Source organism: Lemur catta, chromosome 1 (assembly GCF_020740605.2).
Source record: "Lemur catta isolate mLemCat1 chromosome 1, mLemCat1.pri, whole genome shotgun sequence".
NCBI lineage: Eukaryota > Metazoa > Chordata > Mammalia > Primates > Lemuridae > Lemur > Lemur catta.
The window spans coordinates 162978660-163000834 of NC_059128.1; the positions used below are offsets into that span (position 1 = coordinate 162978660).

Genomic DNA, 22175 nt, shown 5'->3' on the forward strand with positions numbered 1-22175 from the left:
TTCTAAGGCCTTTATAAACTAAGAATTACGACTAGAATGCATTCCAGGGGATGTTGTATTCTACATGTTGCATGATATAGGGGTCACATTATACCCAGATGTGTCTCCATTGCTACCCTCTTAAAAGATTATCCTCCTTGGGCTTTGCCCAATGCCCCAGCTGCATCTAAATCCAAATAACACTTGGCATTTGCACCACACTTAGCATATCCTTCATTACCTTATGTTTGCAAAATACATATGTAAAAAGCACGTACATATTTCAAATAAAATATAGATGTAGGGATATATATTTTATACATATATTTTTTTTAACCCCCAGGCAGGTTGTACATCCTGTACTTTTGCATCCCAGGGCCTGCATACAGAAGGTGACCTGTAAAAGTTCAGTAATGCCGGTGCTGTTGAGGGAAGAAGCTGATTGGGGTGTGTATCACCAGGAACCTGCAGATTTGTTGCAGAGATGAGGTCTCACTCTTGCTCAGACTGGTCTGGAACTCCTGACCTCGAGCGATCCTCCCACCTCGGCCTCCCAGAGTGCCAGGATCACAGGCGTGGGCCACCGCGCCCGGCCCAGTAGACAGAGTCTCAGAGGCTGCAGGAGAAGAGTAGTTGCTTCATAGAATCTACCTCTTGAAATAATACAGCACATTCCCTTTTCCCACATCCTTCTTATAAATCATAAGCTTGGAATATTAAGATGGCCTTTTGCCAGAAGACTGGCATCAAATATTTATACAATACCAGGGCAAATAGCTTTTTGTGCACAGTAGGGAAGCATCTTTACTTTAATAAAAAATGCAGTGATAATGGAATGTTTTCCATAGATGGAGGGCAGTTTAACCTTTTTACATGGGGAGCCTCTGCTCTAAGATAGACCTATTTATACCCAACTCGGTGCACATTATAGTGATGCTGAGCCGTGAAGGTAATGAGGAGACAGGGAGTGGACGAGACCGTCAAAACATGGGGCTCTCTAAAAGCCCAGCTGTCTGCTCTCTGTGGTTCATTGACTTTTTGCTGTTACAGATGACCAAATTTTGACAGCCATTCTGAACTTGCTTTGTGGCTAAGTAGGTGAATCAGCACTCTGGATCCAGAATAGCAGAGCAGCGGCCTGGGCAGGCAGTGGGTGAGGTGGGTGGTGAATAAGCCTGGGTGTGTTCCTACTTCGTGCCCCCTAAGACGGCCAAGCTCTCCCCCTGATCGTACAGCCCTCCTCCCCCGCCTGTGACTCACGAGGAAGGAGGGGAGCCAGGGAGCAGTGGAGAGAAGGTCTGGGTGGGCTGCGAGGGTCTCCTTCCCCCTTCTGGACCCCAGCTCTGCTGTATGGTGCTATTGGCAGGCCAGTGCCATCATAGTGTGCTTGTCAGGTTAGGCACTATAGTACTTAGAGCACAAGGTGGGCACATTTAAGGGGCTTGAAGGTTTTTTATTGAAGAAATCTGTAGGTAGAGACATTGGAAATTGAATATAACATATTTTTGGAGAAGCCTTGAAGAAATATGTGCTGTGTTGACATAATCGTGAAGGAATCATTGAGTGTCTCTGGTCTTGAGCATCCCCAGGTCAGGACTTGGGAAAGCCCCTGCGGTGATCAGGCTCCAGCTGGACCCCTGGACTGTTGGCCAGAACTTCCAAAGTGAGCTGGGCTCCGGTCCATGCTTGTCCTAAACCCCAAAATACTTGAGATATAGTTCAGCTGAAGAGCAGCTGTTTTTCCCTGGTCACTTGTGTAACATGTCTCTTAGGAGGCCATTGAACTAGCATGTGGGCGGGGGGAGCTTCTCAGCAGAGCAGATGAGAGGCCGGCTCAGCACCCGCGGGAGGCCGTTTGCTTACAGACCCTCAGGGTAGGTAGGAGACAGGTAAGAACTGAAGCATGTTACTGGTTTACCCACAGGGATCTCACTTGAAATGGAGTATTATCGTCACTGGATAATATCCGGACAAGGCTGCTGTGCTTACTGCCCTCACAGCTGTGCTTTGTTGAACTGTTCAGACCTCTCAGTTGTTCCGGGATAATCAGGAATATCCCCAGGCTAAGCAAGGTCCACTGCTCTCACGTTTCCTAGGTCTGGGCTGGGCATTATGTCAGTTAGCTATTGTCATAGTAATGCTGCGTAACAAACCACTCCAGAACTCATTGGCTTAAAACAGTAATAATTTATTCTGACGGATTTTGGGGTTGGCTGCTCTGTTGAGGCAGCCCTGCTGGTCTCAGCTGGGCTCTCTCACAGATCTGATGGTCAGCGAGTCTCAGCTGGGCTCCACTGGGACACCCAAGCGTCTTTCATCTTCCTGGAACCAACTGGCCAGCTGGGGCATGTCCTCTCACAGTGGTGGTGGAGACACATGAGGGCAAGCTCCACCACACAGGTGCTTGTCCAGCCTCTGCTTGCACCACACCTGCTAATATCCCATTGGCCTAGCGAGTCACATGCATCAGTCAGCCCCTGAGGGGCTGGTCTCCCCACCGGTCAGGTCAGTCTTGACTTCCTTCCGTCACGACTCTGCTGCTCATCTGGTCCTTGGCTGCCTCTCACTCTCTCTGCATGTCTGAGCACCTGTGCCCTCTGCCTGGAATTCTCAGACCTGCAAGCCCATGTCCCTTGCTTGCCTAGTTCAGTCATGTCTCTACTCAAGGCCCTATTCTGAATGCCCCTTTCAAAAATAGCCACCGCCTCCACCTTCACTCTCTCCCTTGGCCCCTTTATATTTTGCAGTGTTTATCACCTCTGACATTGTGTTATTACGTCCCCCCTACTGTCAGGTGAGCTCCACGGTGGCAGCGACTTTGGCTGCTTGCGGGACCTCCAGTGACTGCAAGAGTATTTGGCACGTGATAGGCACTCAGTCGGTGCTGGGGCGAGTGAGCCAGCGGCTGAGAGGTGTTCAGTGTGAGCCTGAGCGTTTCCAGTAGCGTGTCGCTCACCCTTCTGACGCCCCACCTTGCATATTTAGACTGCGCTAAGGAGGTCCTTTCTGCTTAGATTGTACTCACATTGTCTCCCCATGGTTTCTAAAATTCATTCATTCTACTTCTGCCTTCAAGAGTCATGTAGAAGAGAGAAAAGGAAAATTCTTTTTTGTCTGTGTTGTCTCTCTACTTGTGTTATGCCTGTATTAACTCTTGCAGAAAAGGATAAAAAAGAAAATTCAAATTATACTTAATTCCACCACTTACAACTACTTCTAGCATTTTGTATATTTCCTTAAAGTTTGTTTGTCTAAATATTTTTAACATTTTTTAATTTAAAAAAAATTTAATTTTTTAATTCATGTAGCAGTTTTGTATCCTGGTTTTCCCCCATACTATTGTAGCTAAAGCATTTTTCTGAATCATTAAATCCCCAATGGTATTTTTGGGGGGACAGTATAGTATTTAATAGTACTTAACTATTTTTCTATGTTTGAGTATTTGTTGAACATTTAGAGTGTTTAGGTTTTTAAGTAATTTTATAAGTAATGCTCATAGATGAATATTTGATGATCTTGATGGTTATTACCTCAGGATAGACCAAAAGAGGTAGGATTTCTGGGTCAAAGAAGATGAACTTTTTGTGGCAAACTGGTGAGACATTGTTACATTGCTCTTTAGAATGACTCTGCAATTAAAATTCCCTTAAGCACTGTGAACTTTGCCGTATCACCATACCTTTACCAGCAGTCAGAATTTACTTTTCAAAATTTGCCAACTTGCTAAACAAAAGAGGTTGAAATTTTTTTTCAATATTTACTGGCTATGGAGAGAGAAAGAGTGAGAGAATTAATTAATTGCTCGTTCATGTCCTTTGTTTCTAATGGTGTTTTAGTATTTTCAGCTATTGATTTGAAAAAGTTTTGTATATATAAAGAATATTAAGCTTAGCCTTTTACTTTTGTTGCTGCAAATAATTTTCTCATGTTGATGACCTTTTAATTTTGTTGCTTTATTTTTTGTGACTTCTGGAAATTACTGGCAGTTCCAGGAACTCCAACATGATTCAGAGGACTTTCTGAATTTGTCTCCTTTCCCTCTCTTTGGGAAAAAAGGTCACATTATCATGGATTTTCCCTATTAAAAACTGTCCTTTTTTGAAAGAACATATGATTGAAATGGTCTTTGTATGGGTGTTAGTTTGCCAGGACTGCCCTAACGACATACTACAGAGTGGGTGGCTTAAACAATAGATGTTTATTTTCCTTCACTTCTGGAAGCTAGAAGTCCATGATCAAGGTGCCAGCAATTTGGTTTCTGGTGAGGTCTCTCTTCCCGGCTTGCAGATAGCTACCTTCTCACTATGTCCTCACATGGCTTTTCCTTTCTGCACACACAGGAAGAGATATCGAGAACACTCTGGTTTCTCTTCCTCTTCTCATAGGGATGCCGATCTATTGCACTAGGGCCCCACCCCATCCTAGTTAAAGAGGACTAGGACCTCATTTACCTTGGTACCTCCTGAAAGTCTTTGTCTCCAAATATAGTCACATGGGGGGGGGAGGTCAGGGCTTCAACATATGAATTTTGGGAGGACATAATTCAATTCATAACAGTATGATTGAGCAGTGTTTATAGAATAGAATCTAGGGACCAGGAGGGATTGTCTGTCCATAACCCCATTTCACAGATGAGTGACCAGGGCTCTGAAAGGGTCACTTCACTTTTTGTGATAGAGCCTGGACCCACCTACTTCTGAGCCTGTCCTCTTTCCCATAATTTCTTATCGAGATGAATCTAGGGCATTGAGAAGCCATGTACCAAAAAAGGGCAAAAGGTACCTCCCTTTGTGTATTCTGCATGGGCAGGGACCCTGTTGTATTTTTCTTTATACCCCCATTGCCTAAGACAGTTCTTGATCACGCTATACGTTTCATGTGTACTTGTTGAATTGTACAGAGCTCAGACTGGAGCAGTGCCCAAGGAAACATTGCTAGTGGTCAACCATTTGGGGAAATTCCCCTCCCCCAAGTCCACCTTTGGACAAGAGCTGCCTAAAAGGTCTGGACAGCAGCCCACATCATGCGACCTTCCAAGAATCAGCGTATGTAGGGTGCATCTGATAAGTTCGGATCTGGTGTGTTATATCTATCCCCCCTTAAAAAAAATCTCTCTCACCTAAATATAGTTTCTTTCTAAAAGCTGTCTCTAAATGACTGTGCTTTACCCTGGATAAGTTCTCCCCAGTGTGCATCCTGACACGGGAGCGTGAAAAGGAAGGTAAACGCGTGAAATCAAATGGTGATTGCTAACAATGAAATTTGGGCTCATAAAATCAAGGATATTATTCAAAACCGCGAGGTAAATTAGTCTCATTCATTCTGATGGGGCTAGACTCTATGGCTGTGTGTGCCTTCTTTAATTAACATGCTGAAAAGATGTTCTGATTGGGATTATTAATGAATGCAGTGAAAATGTTTGCTGCTTATAAAAAGGCTTCTGCCACAGACGGTTTACACAACCCCCCCGTCTTTTTCTTTTTCCACAGATTCCTTACATGGCTTGACAGATGGAGTATTCATCTTTGAAGCTGTTTCCACAGAAGATAGCAAAACCATACAGGGCTACGATGCTATTGTTGTCGAACAATGGACGGTCCTGGAAGTAAGTATGGGGTTGGCAGCTCTGCCTCTTTTGTTTGGACAGCGATTGTTTTATCCACTTGCTCCATCCAGCCGTGGGGCTGTTGCTCAGCTGAGGCTTGCTTCGGAAGGGGAGTTGTCCTGCTAGCCCCTACAAGGACCCCCTTAGTCCCCTCAGGCCTGCCTTTCCCACCCCCAGGTAGGAGTGGGTCCTTTTCCCTTTCTGCAGGAAAAACACTGTGTGTGTCCAGCCATTCAGTGGAAAGAGAGTTGTCTTTCATCAATTTGCATATAACTGAAAACTCTAAGTGACATAAATGAGGCCGCATAGTTTGTGGCCTCTGTAATAACCAGAGCAACATCGTTATTGGAGCCAGACCCCATGGCTCCCTCTGCCAGCAATCCTTCGAAGAGATTCATGCACATGAGTTCGCTTAATCTTCACAATGAGCATGTGAGGTAAGTACTGTCATCGCCTCTGTTTTACACATGAGGAAACTGAGGCACAGAGAGGTTACGTCCCTGGTCCAGGGTTACACATTAAGTGCTGAAGGATGTATTGGAGAAATGTTTAACCCATGAGGCTACCAAATTGCTGTGGGCAGGGGAATTCGTCAAGCCACTTTCTGCTGGGACTTTGAGGGAGCTGATTTACTGCTAAGATTCACTGGAGTGTACCTTGAAGGCAGTTGTGTGACTGTGGAGGCATGGACTTTTTAGACTAGTCTCTGGTACACACAGCATCTGGGATGTAAAGGGAGACGCTGTTTGGACACAGAGGACTGATTTCTGAACGCCTTGGAAGAACACAGGATTGGTGTTGCTCTGAGGCCCGCACCCATCTGGGCTCTCCAGGCCAGAGCAAGACAGAGGGGGCTGCAAAGACAGGGGCTACAGTTCTTTCTTAGGCGTGTGGGGACTGCCCCCACCAGACAGCTAGTGCTTGCTACACCCTTGTGCCTGCCAGAACCGTAGCCTTGAGGCAGACCCTGGCCTGGTTGCTGTGGGGGTGGGGGTGGGGAGACGGGTGTCAGACGCCCCCAGGACACTGTTACTCCGCTTTGAAGCTGCAGCAGTTGGGAGCAGGCATGAAGTGCGGAGGGGCATGCCTGTGTCTGAGCAGTGGTGGGAAATAACTGCTTGCGAGTGTGACGGCAGCAGAGTGCTCGGAGAAGCTGGAGTAATCAGAAAAAGGAGCTGCAAAATCCCAGCTCCAGGCCCAGTTAGTATGGGGGCCAGAAGTCCCGAGGGCATGTGTAGTGAGGGAAGTGAGGAACAGGTGGCAGCTGGTTTGCTATCACGGTCCACCAGTTACCCCCACGTGACCCTGGTGCCCATGGACCTCTCCACCCTCCATGCCCCTCACTGGAAAGCAGAGCCCAATGTGGGCAGGTCACGTCACCTCTCAGGGCCCTAAACTTCCTCCAGTGTACCATGGGCAGTTCATCCAGCCCACCATGTGTGGTGGTGACATACGAAATACCGGGAGTAGCAGGTTTAGGATCGTAAGGACTGAGCAGCCCATGTGCTTCTGCTTTCAGTTTACTCTGTGACATTTGGCTATTAACAGTAGCGATGCATGGCTGGCTGCACCCCAAAACATGTGCCAGTGCGGCGTGATTGGCAGGCCCTGGGGACTGTGTAAAATTCCTGCTGTCTGCACGTTAAAATGGCTGTTAAGGGAGGGCTTTGTGGTTTCCTCAGAAAAGATGACTTGATGGCAGGGATCCAAAAACAGTCTTTAAAAGTGGTTCTCAGAGTGTGGTTCCAGGACCGGCAGCGTCTGCATCACTGGGAAGTTGCTAGGAATGCAGATTCTCGGGCTCTGCTGAATCGGAAGCTCTTGGGGTGAGGCCCAGCAAGCTGTGTTTTAACACGCCCTGCAGGAGACTCCGACGCTCACTCCCTCTAAGAACCAGTGTAGCAACGTGCCAGTGTCACCACGTGTCTGTGGCCGGACGCTGTTTGGTGAGACGGGTGAGGGGGAAAGTATCCCCGTGCTTTGTCTTTCTTCAGCCTTTTAAACTACTGTGGTCTTGATGGGCAGCTGAAGTGAAGGCATCCTTTTTAAAGTGTTTGTGGGAGGAAGACAAAGTTACAAACTAAAATAAGGACACAGTCCTCTTTTAAATTCATAAAGAGATCAATGTTACGGGTTAAGAAGTTAGATCGGGAAAGGTTAACATTTATTCGGAAGCTTTTCCTGAATATGCAGATTGGGTTCCAGTAGGTTTATTTGTCAATTTTATTTCCTTCTCAGATGTTTGGCCTTTTTTCCTCTTGCCCTCTTATTTTTATGCATTAAATAATTTGATGTTATTAGTTTTAGGACCTCCACCCCTTTAGGAATGCTGTTTCACTGTTCCCCAGAAATCCTTGGAAATGGGGTTTTAAAGACCGGTGACGGGCCCAGCAGTGTGCAGCACTCACACAGCCGGTTCTGTGCGTGTCTCCCCAACTCCATGCTCAGCAACAGCAGGTTGATAGTTTGAAACTGACCATGATAGAAGAATTTACACCATGGAAATTGGCAAACACTAGAAATTGGGTTTTCTTTTGCCTGGAGAGCCAATTGTAAGCATTTACCCGTGTACCCTGGATGGACCTTTGTTTCATCACATTTCAACACTATAAAGGTGTGGCTGGTATCCAGGTAGGCAGAAACAGATTTTCTTAACTCCCATGAGAGTGATGACAAGAGGATTGATGGTTTTGATGATGTTGTTCACCACGTTTCCCTGCACAGGTCTTCAGACTTGCTCTCCCGCCTGGTGTTTTTGGAGCATCCCCAAATTTCCCACAGTAGAAATAGACTCCTACCTTCAGCAGCACCAGCCTCCTCTACGGTTTGAATGTTTGTGTCCCTCCAACATTCATGTTGGAACTGTACTCCAAGGTGATGGTCTTAAAGGGTGGGGCCCTCAGGCGGTGATGAGGCTGTGAAGGCTCTGCCTGCACGATGGGATTAATGCCCTTATGAACGAGGCCTCAGAGAGCTGCCGCCCCCTTTTGCCTTCCTGCCTTTGCTGTGTGAGGACACAGTGTTTGCCCCGCTCCATCCCTCCCTCCATTTGAAGCACCTAGATGGCACCATCGGTGAGGAACGGGCCTCGCCAGACACCAGACCTGTTGGTGCATGGTCTTGAACTTCCCAGCCTCCAGAACTATGACAACTAAATTTCTACTATTTATAAATTGCCCAGTCTGTGGTATTTTGTTATAGCAGCAGGAACAGACAGAGACAGAAATTGGTATGGAGAAGTGGGCCGTTGCTCTACCAAACACCTGGAAACATGGAAGCAGCTGTGGAACTGGGTAATGGGAGAGGCTGGTAGAGTTTGGAGGTGAACGCTAGGAAAAGCCTAGATTGCTGTGATGAAGTGTTAAGGCGATTCTGGTGAGGGCCCGGAAGGGGAGAGCTGAAGAGGGGGCCTCAGCCTTCTCAGAGATGATCTAAGTGGTCATGTTTAGAATGTGGGTAGAAATATGGAAATGAAGGCCATTCTGATGAGGTCTCAGATGGAAATGAGGAAGAAGGTATGAAAACTGGAGGAAAGGCCATCCTTGTTACAAAGTGGAAAAGAACGTGGCTGAATTGTGTCCATGTCCTAACGCTTTATGGAGGGCAGAACTTACAAGGGACAAAACAGGATATTTGGTGGACAAGATCTCTAAGGAAGTGTCCAGGGTGCAGCATGGCTTCTCTTGACTGCTTATAATAAAACACAAGAAGAGAGAAACAAATTGAGGATGAAGTTTATAATCAAAGGGAAGCAGAACTTAACGATTTGGAAAATTCTCAGCCTGGCTGTGTTGTCAAGAAAGAAGAGGCATATTCAGGAGAGAAAACCAATGGTGGTCAAGCTACTATTTGACAAAGAGATTGGTATGGATAGAAGGAAGCCAGATGCTATTCACCAGGACAATGGAAGAATGACCCTGAGGGCATTTTCAAGGTTATTGAGGCTGCCGCTCCCATCACAGGCCCAGAGTACCAAGGCCTGGGTGACAGAATTATGTCAAAAGGGGGACCTAGGCATCCTGGGGACCTCAGGGCTCACTGCCCAGTGCTGTCTCAAGTTTCTGCCCCATGTATTCAGGCTAAGACAGCTTCTGAGATTGGCATCTCCCAAGGGTAAAACGAGGGGAGATTTCTTCTGGGAAGACTGTACCCCTTGGTTTGTGGGTCTCTCTTCCTCCTTAAAGCTGGTGGAGGCAGCCTTTAGGGATCAGCTCATAGGTCACCTTCTACAGCGTCAAAGACCCCTCTTCTGTGTTACCATATCTGTCTGTGTAAAAGCTGTCATGGCTCCTTCTGTACTCTGTCATTGCTATTTATTTGTTGTATTTATTTATTAATATTTTTTTGAGACAAAATCTCACTCTGTTGCCCTGGGTAGAGTGCAGTGACATCATTGTAGCTCACAGCAACCTCAAACTCCTGAGCTCAAGGGATCCTCTTGCCTCAGTCTCCCAAGTAGCTGGGACTACAGGCGCGTGCCACAGCACTTGGCTAATTTTTCTATTTTTAGTAGAGACAGGGTCTCATTCTTGCTTAGACTGGTCTCAAACTCCTGAGTTCAAGCGATCCTCCCACCTCGGCCTCCCAGAGTGCTAGGATTACAGGTGGGAGCTTTCGCACCCGGTAGTATCATTGTTATTTATTTATCCACCTCTCTCCCACCATTGTGAGTTTGGCCTGGGAATATTCATCGTTGTTCTCCAAGGCATTCTAGTAAATGCTTGCTAAATTGTGTTAAAGGCCTGTTGGTTCAGCTCAAGGTAGACCACTTCTCAAAATTGAGCCTGTATCAGAATCATCTGAAGAGCCTTTGGAAACACAGATAAAACTCTACCTCCAAAGTTTCCCATTCAGTAGGTATCTTAGGCTGCTTGGGCTGCCATAACAAAATACCACAGCCTGGATGGCTTAAACAGCAGACCTTTATTTCCTCACAGTTTTGGAGGCTGAACAGTCCAAGATCAAGGGTCTGGCAGGGACTGGTTTCTGGTGAGGGGGCTCTTCCTGGCTTGCAGATGGCTTCCTTCTCACTATGTCCTCGCGTGGCCTTTCCTCTGAGCACGTGTGCACTCAGTGCTTGGGGCCAGGGGCGGGAAGCACAGAGAGAGTGCGCAGCAATCTGGGGCCTCTTCTAATCTTAGAAGGACACTAATCCTGTCAGATGAGGGCCCCACCCTCACAGCTCCATTTACCCTTAATTACTTTTTTAGAGACCCCATCTCCAAATACAGCCACGCTAGGGCTTAGAAATTCAGTATATGCATTTGGGGAGGATACAAAACATTTAGTCTATAACAGTGGGTCTGAGATGGGCCCAATAATTTGCATTTCTAACACATTTTCGAGTGTGCTGGTGCTGCTGGTGTGGAGGCCACACTTGGAGAATCCCTGCCTTAGAGGAGCTGAGTGCAGACAGCCACGTCACCAGCACAGCCCAGCAGTGCACAGACCAGGACAAGTTTGCCCACAACTCAGCATCTTGCAGAGGCTCCGTCAGACCCTGGCTCTGACCCACAGACAGCCCCTCTCTGCACGCCCTGCCCCAGGGCATGTGGGTGTTTGTCCAGCTCTCACACCTTCCCCCCTCGAGACCCAACTGCTCCGCCTCTCCCCCACCCTTTTGGCCTCTGGGAAAGGTCTTTCCTTTTTAAGCCCTGGTCAGGTCCCTTTTGGCTTCTGGTTGACCCTGCTTTTCTGACAACCACTGTGCTTGCAGGCCAGCCCATGAACTCCTGGGCTCTGGGCAGCTCTCTCTGCTTTCTCCCAGGGGAGCCTGCGCTGCCCCTTTGCTGCCTCTTTACTCCCATGCCTGCTGCTCAGCCCTGCGTGTGGCTGTGCCATTCCAGTTCCAGCCCTCCTCGCTGGCCGCCCTCTCTGCAGAGCCACACGCACGCGCACACGCATGGCATGCGTGCACACGCTGTCACCAGAAACCTGACCCAGCTCTCAGCCCGGCACACAGCGCTGCAACAGGCTGGCCAGAGACCATAGATTCCGGAGCCTGGCCGGGGTGTGCGTCCTGTATGAAAAGTAAACATCCCTTCTTTGTTTTTCTACTTTTCAGTTGTACAAATGGAGCAACTGGAAACAACCTCTCAAAATTGATGAGAATTAAAAGAGAAAATAAGTTTAAAAGTTGTCAATGCAGTGCCTGGCACATAGTAAGCCCCCTGTACCTACTGCTTTCTCTCTCAGTCACCTGCTGTCACCAATGAGACAGCCTCTCCCCCCTCCCCCTAGAGGAGGTTGGTAGGGAACGTGTGGAGTCAAATGCAAAGATTGCGTTTTCTCAATTGGAAATGCACGCCTAACTTTAGCTGAAGTTGTGAGTAGGATAAAAGTCCATCATTAGTGCATTTATAATAGGTATTGTGTTTCCTTTCGTTGAGTTTGCAATGCAGAGTGTGAGCGGAAGGGGCGATTCTTTGAAAGGACAGGGGGAAAGCTATGCAGCCAAGCGGGTGAAGGGCGAGGCGGAAACAGACCCTCTTCCTCTCTCTGAGTCTGTGTATCCCGGAGCCTGACAGCCCATCGGAGTCGGTGGACGCCACTGGGTGCCCCTCGGGCAGTGAGGCTGCTCCATCTTCATCCCTTTCCTGGAGCACGTTCTAGTTCGTCAGTGCTGCTTTTGAAACGTAGTGCCAGAACTGAACATAAGGCAGTAGAAAAAGCACTTACAGCTGATGCAGTTGATACGGTGGCTGGTGGGTTAATTTAAAAACTCAAAGAGCACCAAAAAAAATCATACTCATATTTTATACATTTTATTTTAACATAAAAGATGTAAATACATGTCCACTTGCCAATCTTTTTGAGTTTGGGGTCTGCTGATTGGAATTCCACTTCATCCTTCTTGTATAAACCACACCCAAAGTGTGCTATCTGCGATGGCCAGTGTCAGTTTCTTTAAAGTGCCAAAGGGATATGGCTGCAGAATCCTTCTGTGTCTTCATGATTTTTTTCTAGTCTTTTCTAGCTTCCCCCCACCCACGTCTAATTCAGCCACAGTTATTTTTAAGTGACTATCCTTTGTTGAGTCTCTTCAAAGGATTCAACTTAGTTTTCTGAGGAAACAAAAATTTTTGCACTTATAGTTTATCAGTTTAAATTCTCTAAATTAACACTGATATATACAGGTCTGGGAATGCATAAGAATCACCCTCGATGTGCTCGGTTGGTGAGGTCAGAAGGGTATGGGCATCCTCGAAATCAGCTGCTACCTGTGAGGGCTTGACCCTCCTGAAGCTGGACTTGGGCTCCTGCTGGGACAGCTGAAGATGGAATGGCTTGGGGGCGCCCTTTACAACCTCTCCAACCCCACAGATTTTGTCACTTGTGGCTCAGTGGAGTCAGTTCCTCTCCATCTGCACCTGCATACTCAATCTTTTATTGAACTGATTCCCATTTTGTCTCATCCTATTAGCTTCTTCGCATTTGCCCAGCTTATTAAGACACTTCTGCCCGGGGGTGGTGGCTCACACCTGTAATCCTAACACCCTGGGGGAGGCCAAGGCAGGAGGATCGCTTGAGGTCAGGAGTTTGAGACCAGCCTGAGCAAGAGCGAGACCCCATCTCTACTAAAAGTAGAAAAATTAGCCGGGCATAGTGGCACACCTGGGTCCCAACTACTCAGGAGGGTGAGGCAGGAGGATTGCTCAAGCCCAGCAGTTTGAGGTTGCTGTGAGCTATGATGATACCACTGTATGCTACCCCAGGCAACAGAGCGAGACTCTGTCTCAAAAAAAAAAAAAAAAAAATTCTCATGATTATATCGTCTTACATCTGGGGATCATCTCAGCTTTGGCCTCCCTGAAGGTTTCATATGTAAGGTGGCTCCTGACTGGTCCCAGTGTTGAACAGACTGCACCAAGAACCCAGTCCCGTGTCATGCTGCAGGGATCTCTCCTCCAATCCCTATCACTAACTCAAACCCTTCTGCAGTGGTGTCAGATGGCTCTATCATGCCACCTTACGTTTCCCTATCTTATTTGTCCCTAAGGCAGTCATGAGAGGCTTGGCCAGATACATTTCTGTAACTGAAGTCTACTCTGTCCTGTAACTTGTGACCCTGTCCTGTAATCCTGTGCTACAACACCTTGGCTCTGATTTATTCTTCATGAACTTCTGCAAGTTTCTGGGGATCAATCTTTTGTTTCCAAAAGCTCCCAACCATCTCTTTAAGAATCTACTCTAGGATTTGCCAGGCAGTAACATCAATTTCTATGGTATCTAGAATTCACCACCTTCTGCTCTGGCAAGGAAGCCAATATTTGTTCTTTCTAAACCATCTGGCATTTTTTTCATTGCCATGGTTTCACCAAGATAATTATATTGGCTCTGAGATCATCGCCTTTAGTCGCCAAAGACAGTAGTTGTCTGCCTTTTCCCTGTGATGTGGATGATTCTCCTGTGAATAATCACTCCCATGAAAGGACCAGGAATTAGGACACAAACCCTTCCAGGCTGTAACTCCACCCTTTCCCCTCTCAGAGCAAACCACAGCACAGGTGAGCCCTGCAAGGTGGTGGGGCTAACTGCAGGTGTATTCTAGAAGCTCTGTCAGTACTTTTATCAAATTCTTGTGTCCCACCTCACCTTGGTAGTGACACACCTGTGTGCTGAATAGCATGGCTGAGCACTTCTTCCTTAAAATGTGATTCATCTAGGCTTGAGCTCATTTAAAAGTTTTAGGTTTGCTATGGAGGGCATATTTCCAACATTTATTAAAATTTTAAAGTGCCCACCCTGTCCGTAACTCAGCAATTCCATACCTCATGTCCGTCTCTTATAGAAAAACAAGTGCTTTTGTTCACGAGAAGGCACATGCAAGGGTATCCTCTCAGCATTGCTAGTAATAGACAAAAAGGAAACAGCATACCTATCCATCATTAGGGGAAGGGTTGAACAAGGGATGGCATATTCTTGTTATGGATGAGGTCATTCTGTATAAACTCATATGGAAGGAATTTCAGGAAATGTTAAGAGAAAAATCCAAGTTACAGAATGATACTGTGATGATAATTTTATGTGTAAGCTTCACTAGGCTATGGTACCTGGTGGTTTGGTCAAACACCAATCTAGTTGTTTCTGTGAAGGTATTGTTAGATATGATTAACATTCAAATGAGTAGAGAGCGGTAAAGCAGATTACTCTTCATAGTGTTGGGTGGGCCTCACCTAATCAGTTGAAGGGATTAAGAGAAAACACTGAGGTCCCTAGAAGACGAAGGAATTCTGCCTTCAGAGGACTGTAACATAAACTCCCGCTAGAATTTCTAGCCTGCTGCACTTTGGACTTGATAGCTTTGGACTTGCTAGCTCCCATAATCTCTTAAGCCAAAGATATAGATATCCTATTAATTCTCTTTCTTGGGAAAATCCTGATTAACACAGATGCAAATAGTGTGGTTCCATTTATGGGGAAAAAATAAAAATCTCTCAGACTTTAGTTATATTTATCTCCTTGTAGAAAAGAAAGTAAAATAGGAGCTGAATAATTCCACTTTTTATTGTCTTCAACATATTCTTTTCTTATATAACTTTTTGTTTTGAACATAATTTTAAATGGAGTGAGTGTGAGTGTGTGTGCGTGTGCACGTGTGTGCGTGTGCGTAGGCCCATACATCTCATCTCATTCTAGGCTTAACCTTTCTCTTTTGGGTTTGCCTCACTTTTGTCACCATCCCTGGAGGGTCAGGTACCCGCTCTGTCCTTGTAAATCCATACTCATCATTTCTGCAGCCACATTGGTTTCCTTAGCTGCCTCCAACTTTTATTTTAGGGTGACGCTTCCGCCTGGAGCCAGCTTTCCTGTGAGCATTTCTTGCCCCAGGGCCATATTGAACTTTCCCCTGAACTTTTGAAATCCTTTTTCTTCTTGTCTCTGGAGAGGGCCTCGAGTGCTCTTCCGCTGTGAGGAACTTGACAGAGAAAAGCATGCTTTGTACAATTTGCGTTCCCCAAGTAAGTAATTTCCCTTGCCAGAATGATGGAGAAGAGACTGTATTTAAAAATAGTGACCCAAAAAAGCCACTATCAGATTATCGAGTCCTGACTTCTGATCTGAAACTGTGACACTGTGCTGGGGCAGTGGAGCCCTGGGTGGCTGGCTGTCCTTTTATTTTTTCCAGCCAGAATTTTCCCTCTGTCTCCTCCTTAGCGGCAGCCGCTTGACTGGAGGGTCCCGAAGTGTCGTGTGGATTGTAGCAGTGGCGGGATGTAGAGAGGCTGGGCTGTTGGGCCGCAGCCAGCCCTCCAGCCTCCCGGTGGGGGTGGTGGGGTGGGCTGGCACCCCTCCATGGAAGACTGCGTAGGAATGAGAATAATTTAGGATGGTGGAGATTAGTGGTTACACAACAGCGAACTCTCAGGGAATTGGGAAACCCTGTAGGGTCAGAGAGAGTGACCTGCTCCTTGATGCCCAATAACAAGAACAAAAAGGGGTGTTTGCTGAGGCCCTGCCCCGCGAGGAGCATCCAGGTGAGAAGACAACTTGCTACAAAAGCAGCAGCGAGGCATTCGATGCTAATGGTGTCCTGCTGCCCAGAAGTACCCCGGGAGAAAGCAGAGACTGGCCTAGGCCTCCCAGACACAGTGAGCTCCAGCTGGGTGTTGACAGTTGGGTCAGGATTTGGATGAGTTAAGGGAATTGGGGTGGGTGGGGGAATTCCTGCTGGTGGGAAATGGCAGGGACAAGACAGGCTAGAAAAAAAGGCACGTCTATTAATTTTTTTTTCACAACTAGAATGGTTAATGGATAATGTCCATGTTCTCCTAGATGCCCTGATACGTTTTTACCATTGTGCTTTCTCCTCTATGACCCAGCGCCTGGGCCTCCTTGGGGAAGCCTGTTCCTGGTACTGCAGCCACAGCGCCCTGGGTTAGTCCTCGTCAACCACGGAGAAGTGTGGGTGTGTGAAAGCCCAGCTCCCTGGACTCAGCCGGGGACAGCTCTGAGCATAACTGACCCTCCAGAGCTCTCCACGGGATCACACCGAGTTACTGGTCAAGGGATATTGCTTAAAACTGTGTCTTTGCTGGGCTTCTGCTTTTCTGTCCAGCTCCCCCCACTCCCTTACTGGTCGAACTTCCTTAATAAGTGACTTGCCCATAAATCCTTGTCTTAGGGTCTCCTTCCGGGGAACCTGGCCTAAGACAGAGCGTGTTGTTTTTTAAAAATTCCATGCAGTAATATGAATTACGTTTCAAATTGGGATAAAAATTACTGGGGAGTTTATAATAATTTTAAATAAAATTCTTACAGTACAGAAGTATATAAAGTAAACAGTGAATTCTCCTCTAGCTTCTGACCAGTCACTCAGTTCTCTGGTTCCCCTTTCCTAGAGGCAGCTCCTTCCAGAGGTGACTGAGGTGCGTGTGCACACAGATGTGTGTGTGGTAGGCTGAATAACTCCCCCAAAGTATCAAGTCCTAATCCCTGGAAGCTGTGTTACATTATTTGGAAAAAAAGATCTTTGTGGATGTAATTAAAGTTAAGGGTCTTGAGATGGAAGATTGTCCCGGCTTACCTGGGTGGGCTCTGAATGCAGCCACATGTATCTGTATGAGATGGAGGCAGAGGGAGATTTTACATACACAGAGGAAAAGACAATGGAGACTTGAGAATGCTGCTCTTGGAGACTGGGGTGATGTGGCCACAAACCAAGGAATGTCGGCAGCCACCAGTGCTGGAATGTGCAAGGAATGGGTTCTCCCCCAGAGCATCTAGAGGGAGCGTGGGCCTGTTAAAAGCTTGATTTGGGCCTGGTGATACTGATTTCGGACTACTGACCTCCAGAACTGTGAGGGAATAAATGTCTATTGTTATAAGCTACCAAGCTTGTGGTGACTTGATACAGCAGCCCTAGGAAACTGATACCACATGCACGGACGTCCCCCCAGGGCTGCCCTGTGGAGTGTACTGGACGGTGCGTCTGCATGTGAAGAGTCTGTGGTCGAGGCAGGAGCCCGGGCTTCTTGCAGTGGGTTGAAGGGCACCGTGATGGGGTTTCATCCGAGGGCCGTGCATCAGGGCAGTTGGCCCTGGAGTGATGTGGCTTAGAGGATGGGCCACAATGGGGGAAAGGCAGGCAGAAGCCCAGGGGCAGGGAGTAAGGTGCTGGTCTTGGGTATGGGTTAGGATGCTTTCCACTGTCCACGGCAGAATATCCTACTATAAAAGTGGCTTAAGCCGTGGGGATTTTCCATCTCATCCCACTAAGCAGGAAGTCTGGAGGAAGGCGGAAGAGGTCGCAGTTTTTTCAATGGCTTAAGAATGCCATCAGGGCCCGGTGCTGCCACCGTTCTGCACTCTGGTCCTCAGCTTGTCTACAGGTCTGTCCTCGTGATCCTAGTCGCCAGGTGGCTGCAGCAGTTCCAGGTGTCTCCTGCAGACATGATAGCTGTGAGGAACAGGGGCATTTTTTTCCCCTGCCATGTGTCCCTTTTTAGTAGCAAGTAAAACCTTCCCCAGAAACACCCAAGCAGAGTTTCCCCCAGGGCTCATTGGCCAGGGCTGAGTCACAGACCCGGGTCACTGTCAAGAGTCATGGTTGTGTGGGCCTGGAGGGAGTGTCAGCTAGAAGTGGGGGCTGGGCCATCGAGTGGCTGTCATCGGCGTTTGACACTGAGTGGAACTAGAAAGCAGCGGACACTCCTAGAGGTGCTTTCAAGAAGACTGGACGTGCTGACAGTTTGGATAGTGGGATAATGAAAGAAAGAATTTGACTTTTAATCTCTATCTGCACTTTTTTCTTCCGTAAATTCGATCGTCCTATTCTCTTAGACATCCATATTTCACGTCATATACAAAATTTAGTTATACAAGTAAGTCAGACCTTTTAAAAATTTATTCAAGAAATAAATATCGAGTTCCTACTGTGTGTCAGCCCCTGTGAGAACATGACGGATGGAGGAAATTCAGGCAGGAAGGATTGATTCCCTTTAACTCAAGGGCAGGAGTGCCGTCATTAACGATGAATGCCCATCCCCTGGCCTTTCCACAGTCATCAGTATTTCTCTTCACTGTCAAGCTTCCTGAGGGTGCTGAGGACCCTGAATCACAGGAGCCTTTTAAAGCTGGTGCAAGGGGAGAAGCGAGCGTGCTGTTCTGGTGAAGACTGTAGGGCAAAGTGAACTTAGAGTCTTGCTGCAGAGGAAGAGAGGGTGAAAGAAATGATCATGTTTTCAAAATCCTGTGACAAGTGCAATTTTAAAAAACAGTATGCTTTATAACATTCACTGTATGCCACAGAATGATAAGGAGGAGGTGTATTAGGGCCTTCCAGTAAAACAGAACAATAGGAGATTTTATACATCTACTGAAAGTATACGTAAACAAAGAGACTTATTACAAGGCGTTGGCCCATGTAGTTGTGGAGGCTAAGAAGTCCCACAGTCTGCCGTCTGCAAGCTGGAGACCCACGAAAGCTGGCAGAGTAGTTCAAAGGCCTAAGAGCTGGAGGGCCGATGGTGGAGATTCCAGACAGTGGAGATTCCAGGCCTGGTCCCACATGCTGAGCACCAGGAGCGCCGATGTTCCTGCATTGTCTTCCTCTGCCTTCTATTCTGTTCAGGTCCTCAGTGGTTAGGGGATGCCCAATGGGGGAGGCCACCTGCTTTACCCAGTCCACCCAATCACATGCTAATGTCTTCCAGAAACATCCCCACAGACTCATCCAGAAGTAATGTTTAATGAGATAGCTAGGCATCCCATGGCCCCACCAAGTTGAAGGGCTTGATCTTTAGGCTTTTTCCAATGTGTTTGATATTAGAAAGATGGGAGATAATTCTATGAGAGCTTTAAACGCTTTCTCTTTCTCTCTGTCTCAGTTTGCATAGGTCAGAAGTCCAGGTGGGCTCGGCTGGGTCCTCTGCACAGGGTCTCAGAAGACGGAAAGCAGGTGTCAGCAGGGCTGTGTTGCTTATTAGAGTCTTCAAGGGGAGAATCCACTCCCAAGCTCACCCAGGTTATTGGCCAAATTCAGTCCCTTGCAGTTGTCGGACTGAGGTCCTTGTTCTCTTGCTGGCCGTCAGCCAGGAGCTGGCCTTGGCTCCTGGGGGCTACCCCCATTTCTTCTCGTGCTTTCCATGTGGCCCCTATAGGAACTTTCCAAATTCATAGGCAATTTGAGAGCCACACATAGAGACAGGGCAAATGGCTCTCCAAAGAGAACTGAAGTACATTAAATCAGTGAGCGCAGTTAGAGGATGTTCTTGCAGTTTAGTATTCATTCATTGCCACTCCTTGGCATATGTTCTTTTTGAAATTCAGGAGGCCAAGAATTTTAATGAAACTAAAAAGGAAGGACCTGTGGGTGGAGCGTAACTGGTTGAGAGGCTACGCTCAGCAAGAACGTGCTTTCATTGAGGGAAGTCTTTGTACGTGGGCCCTGTGATCCCTTCCTGTGCCTTGTCCTGTTTCACATCTTTTTCAGGGGCTTGTGCAGAGATCTAGAAGGTGCTGGACTTGAGGAGATCCAATGCTGGGAGCTCACAGAATCTCCTGGGTGGCCATGAGGATCCGAAGAACATGAATGGTCTTGGGCTCACAAAATCCTTCCAGCTGGGCGTGGGGGTGGGGAGGCATGTTTAGGAGCGGGGAGTGCGGAAGGCTCTGGATAACCCACCCATGCCACTGTCAACCAGACCTGCTTCTTCTGAATTTACCTGTTTTTACATGCTGGGTTTCTAAATTAGATTATAGTTGGTATTTGTGGAAAGCATTTCACTACTTTTAAAAAAGAGGAAAGAAACAAAACAAGAAACCTTGAAAATTACTGATCTAATGCACTTTCTTTTTTGGGTAGGTTTCCCTGACTTCTTAAACGCCTTCCAATCTCATTATCTCTTAGTTTATGACTGTTGGACCAAAACCAGCCCAATAAAATGTAACAGAGATATGTTTAGATATAAAAAAATTGTATTTAATTTAAAAAATCAATAATACAGAATGAGAATACCTGATTTGATAGCAATTCTAATGAAAATGAGTTGAATACAGGCCAAGAGTGTCCCTACGACTCCCCTCCAAGTGGAGATTTCCAGATCACACCCCGTGTTTCTTTGTTCTTGTGCCCTCTCTGCCAAGACCCTCCTCCACCTTAGGTCTTCACTGTGGAGACCCTCACTCCCTCTTCCCAGCCCAGCTCTAATGCAACCAGCTTACAGGACCATCTGTTACATGATCACTGGATTAGCTCTCCCTTCCTTTAGAAGTTACCGCATTTTACCTTACCTTAGAGTTATTTACAGTTTGAAATTGCTGTGTAAACCCCTTGAATCAGGGACCAGCCATTCCTGATATTTCATGTTCCCTGGATCCAAATTAGTTCCTTTTGTGTTACAGGTTTTTAACAAACATTGGTTGAATGAATAATATGAGGTTACTACTGCTTAGAAAAGATGTCTTTGGCCATATTTATGAAAGTGCACATAGGAGGTACTTTTCCCCCTGTTCTTCCATCTGGAGTTGGCTGACTTGGAGCTTTGTGATCTACCATGACTGCTGTGTCTGATGAGAAATGTGGGTAGACTGGTGGGTACAGAAGAGGTGACGGCTGTGGGGACACACCTAGAAATGGCTGAAACAACTGGGCATATTCATCTTGCAGGAGAAAAAGACAAGGGCAATCAGGTTCATGTCTTTGAAGGGCTAATTGATGATGAAGGAAATAGACTGTATCTTGATGGTAAGGGAAAAACAATAGTAGGTCCAGTGGGAGAGTTTATGTGAACTCTTCAGGAGTGGGAGTGGCTGGGGCCCAGATTGTCAACTCGCAGTTACTGGTGTGGTTCAGATGTTTCCTCACCGTCTCTCAGAAGTGATCCTTTGGGCAGGACAGACTAGAGCAGTGGTTCCCAGACCTTATTGATCCCTGAGGCTTACCTGGTCACCTGGGGACTTGTTAAATATATGCATTCCCAAATCACTCCGCCTCCCTGGAGATTCAGTCAGTAGGTCTGGGGGTGGAGATTAGGGATTTGCATATAAAAAATTCAGCCATGCCCAAGAGCCACTGGACAGGAAGACCACCCTGATCCCTTCCAGCTTTAATAGCTGGGAGGTGTGGTTGACCCGCGGCTTTTAAATCAGTGGCCTCTGGGGCAGAATCCTTAAGTATCCTCTTTGGCAGAGGTGGAAGAGGGTCATCTCTTTGCTTTGTATCACTTGGCAAATTAGATTTAAGAAGGCCCAAGAACTAGTCTAAAGCCAGAAGGGCTCTGTTTTCATTTTCATAACTTTTTTCTTTTTACAAAAGTGATATGTGGATGGATAATTCCTCAAAATGTTAAACCGTATGACCCAGCAATTGCATTCCTAGGCATGTATCCAAGATAAATGAAAGCATATGTCTACATAAAGACCTGTACGTTAATGTTCAGAACAATTTTATTCATAATATCCAAAAATTAGAAACAACTTTAATGTCCATCAAGTGATGGCTAAATAAAATATGGTATATCCATATAATAGAATATTATTTGGCAATAAAAAGGAATAAAATGCTGATAATATGCTACAACATGTATGAACTTTGAACAGATTATGCTAAGGTGAAAGAAGCTAGTCACAAAAGACCACATACTGTGTG

At 46.7% G+C, this 22175-nt stretch overlaps 1 protein-coding gene across 1 annotated transcript in view; it reads left to right on the plus strand.

The window, feature by feature from the left end:
• The window catches only part of RFTN1 (raftlin, lipid raft linker 1), a 204300-nt gene that overhangs the window by 144651 nt on the left and 37474 nt on the right, over nucleotides 1–22175 (plus strand). The window contains exon 7 of the mRNA XM_045538264.1: nucleotides 5469–5584. Coding sequence (XP_045394220.1) covers nucleotides 5469–5584 — 116 coding nt within the window. The remainder of the gene's footprint in view (nucleotides 1–5468; nucleotides 5585–22175) is intronic.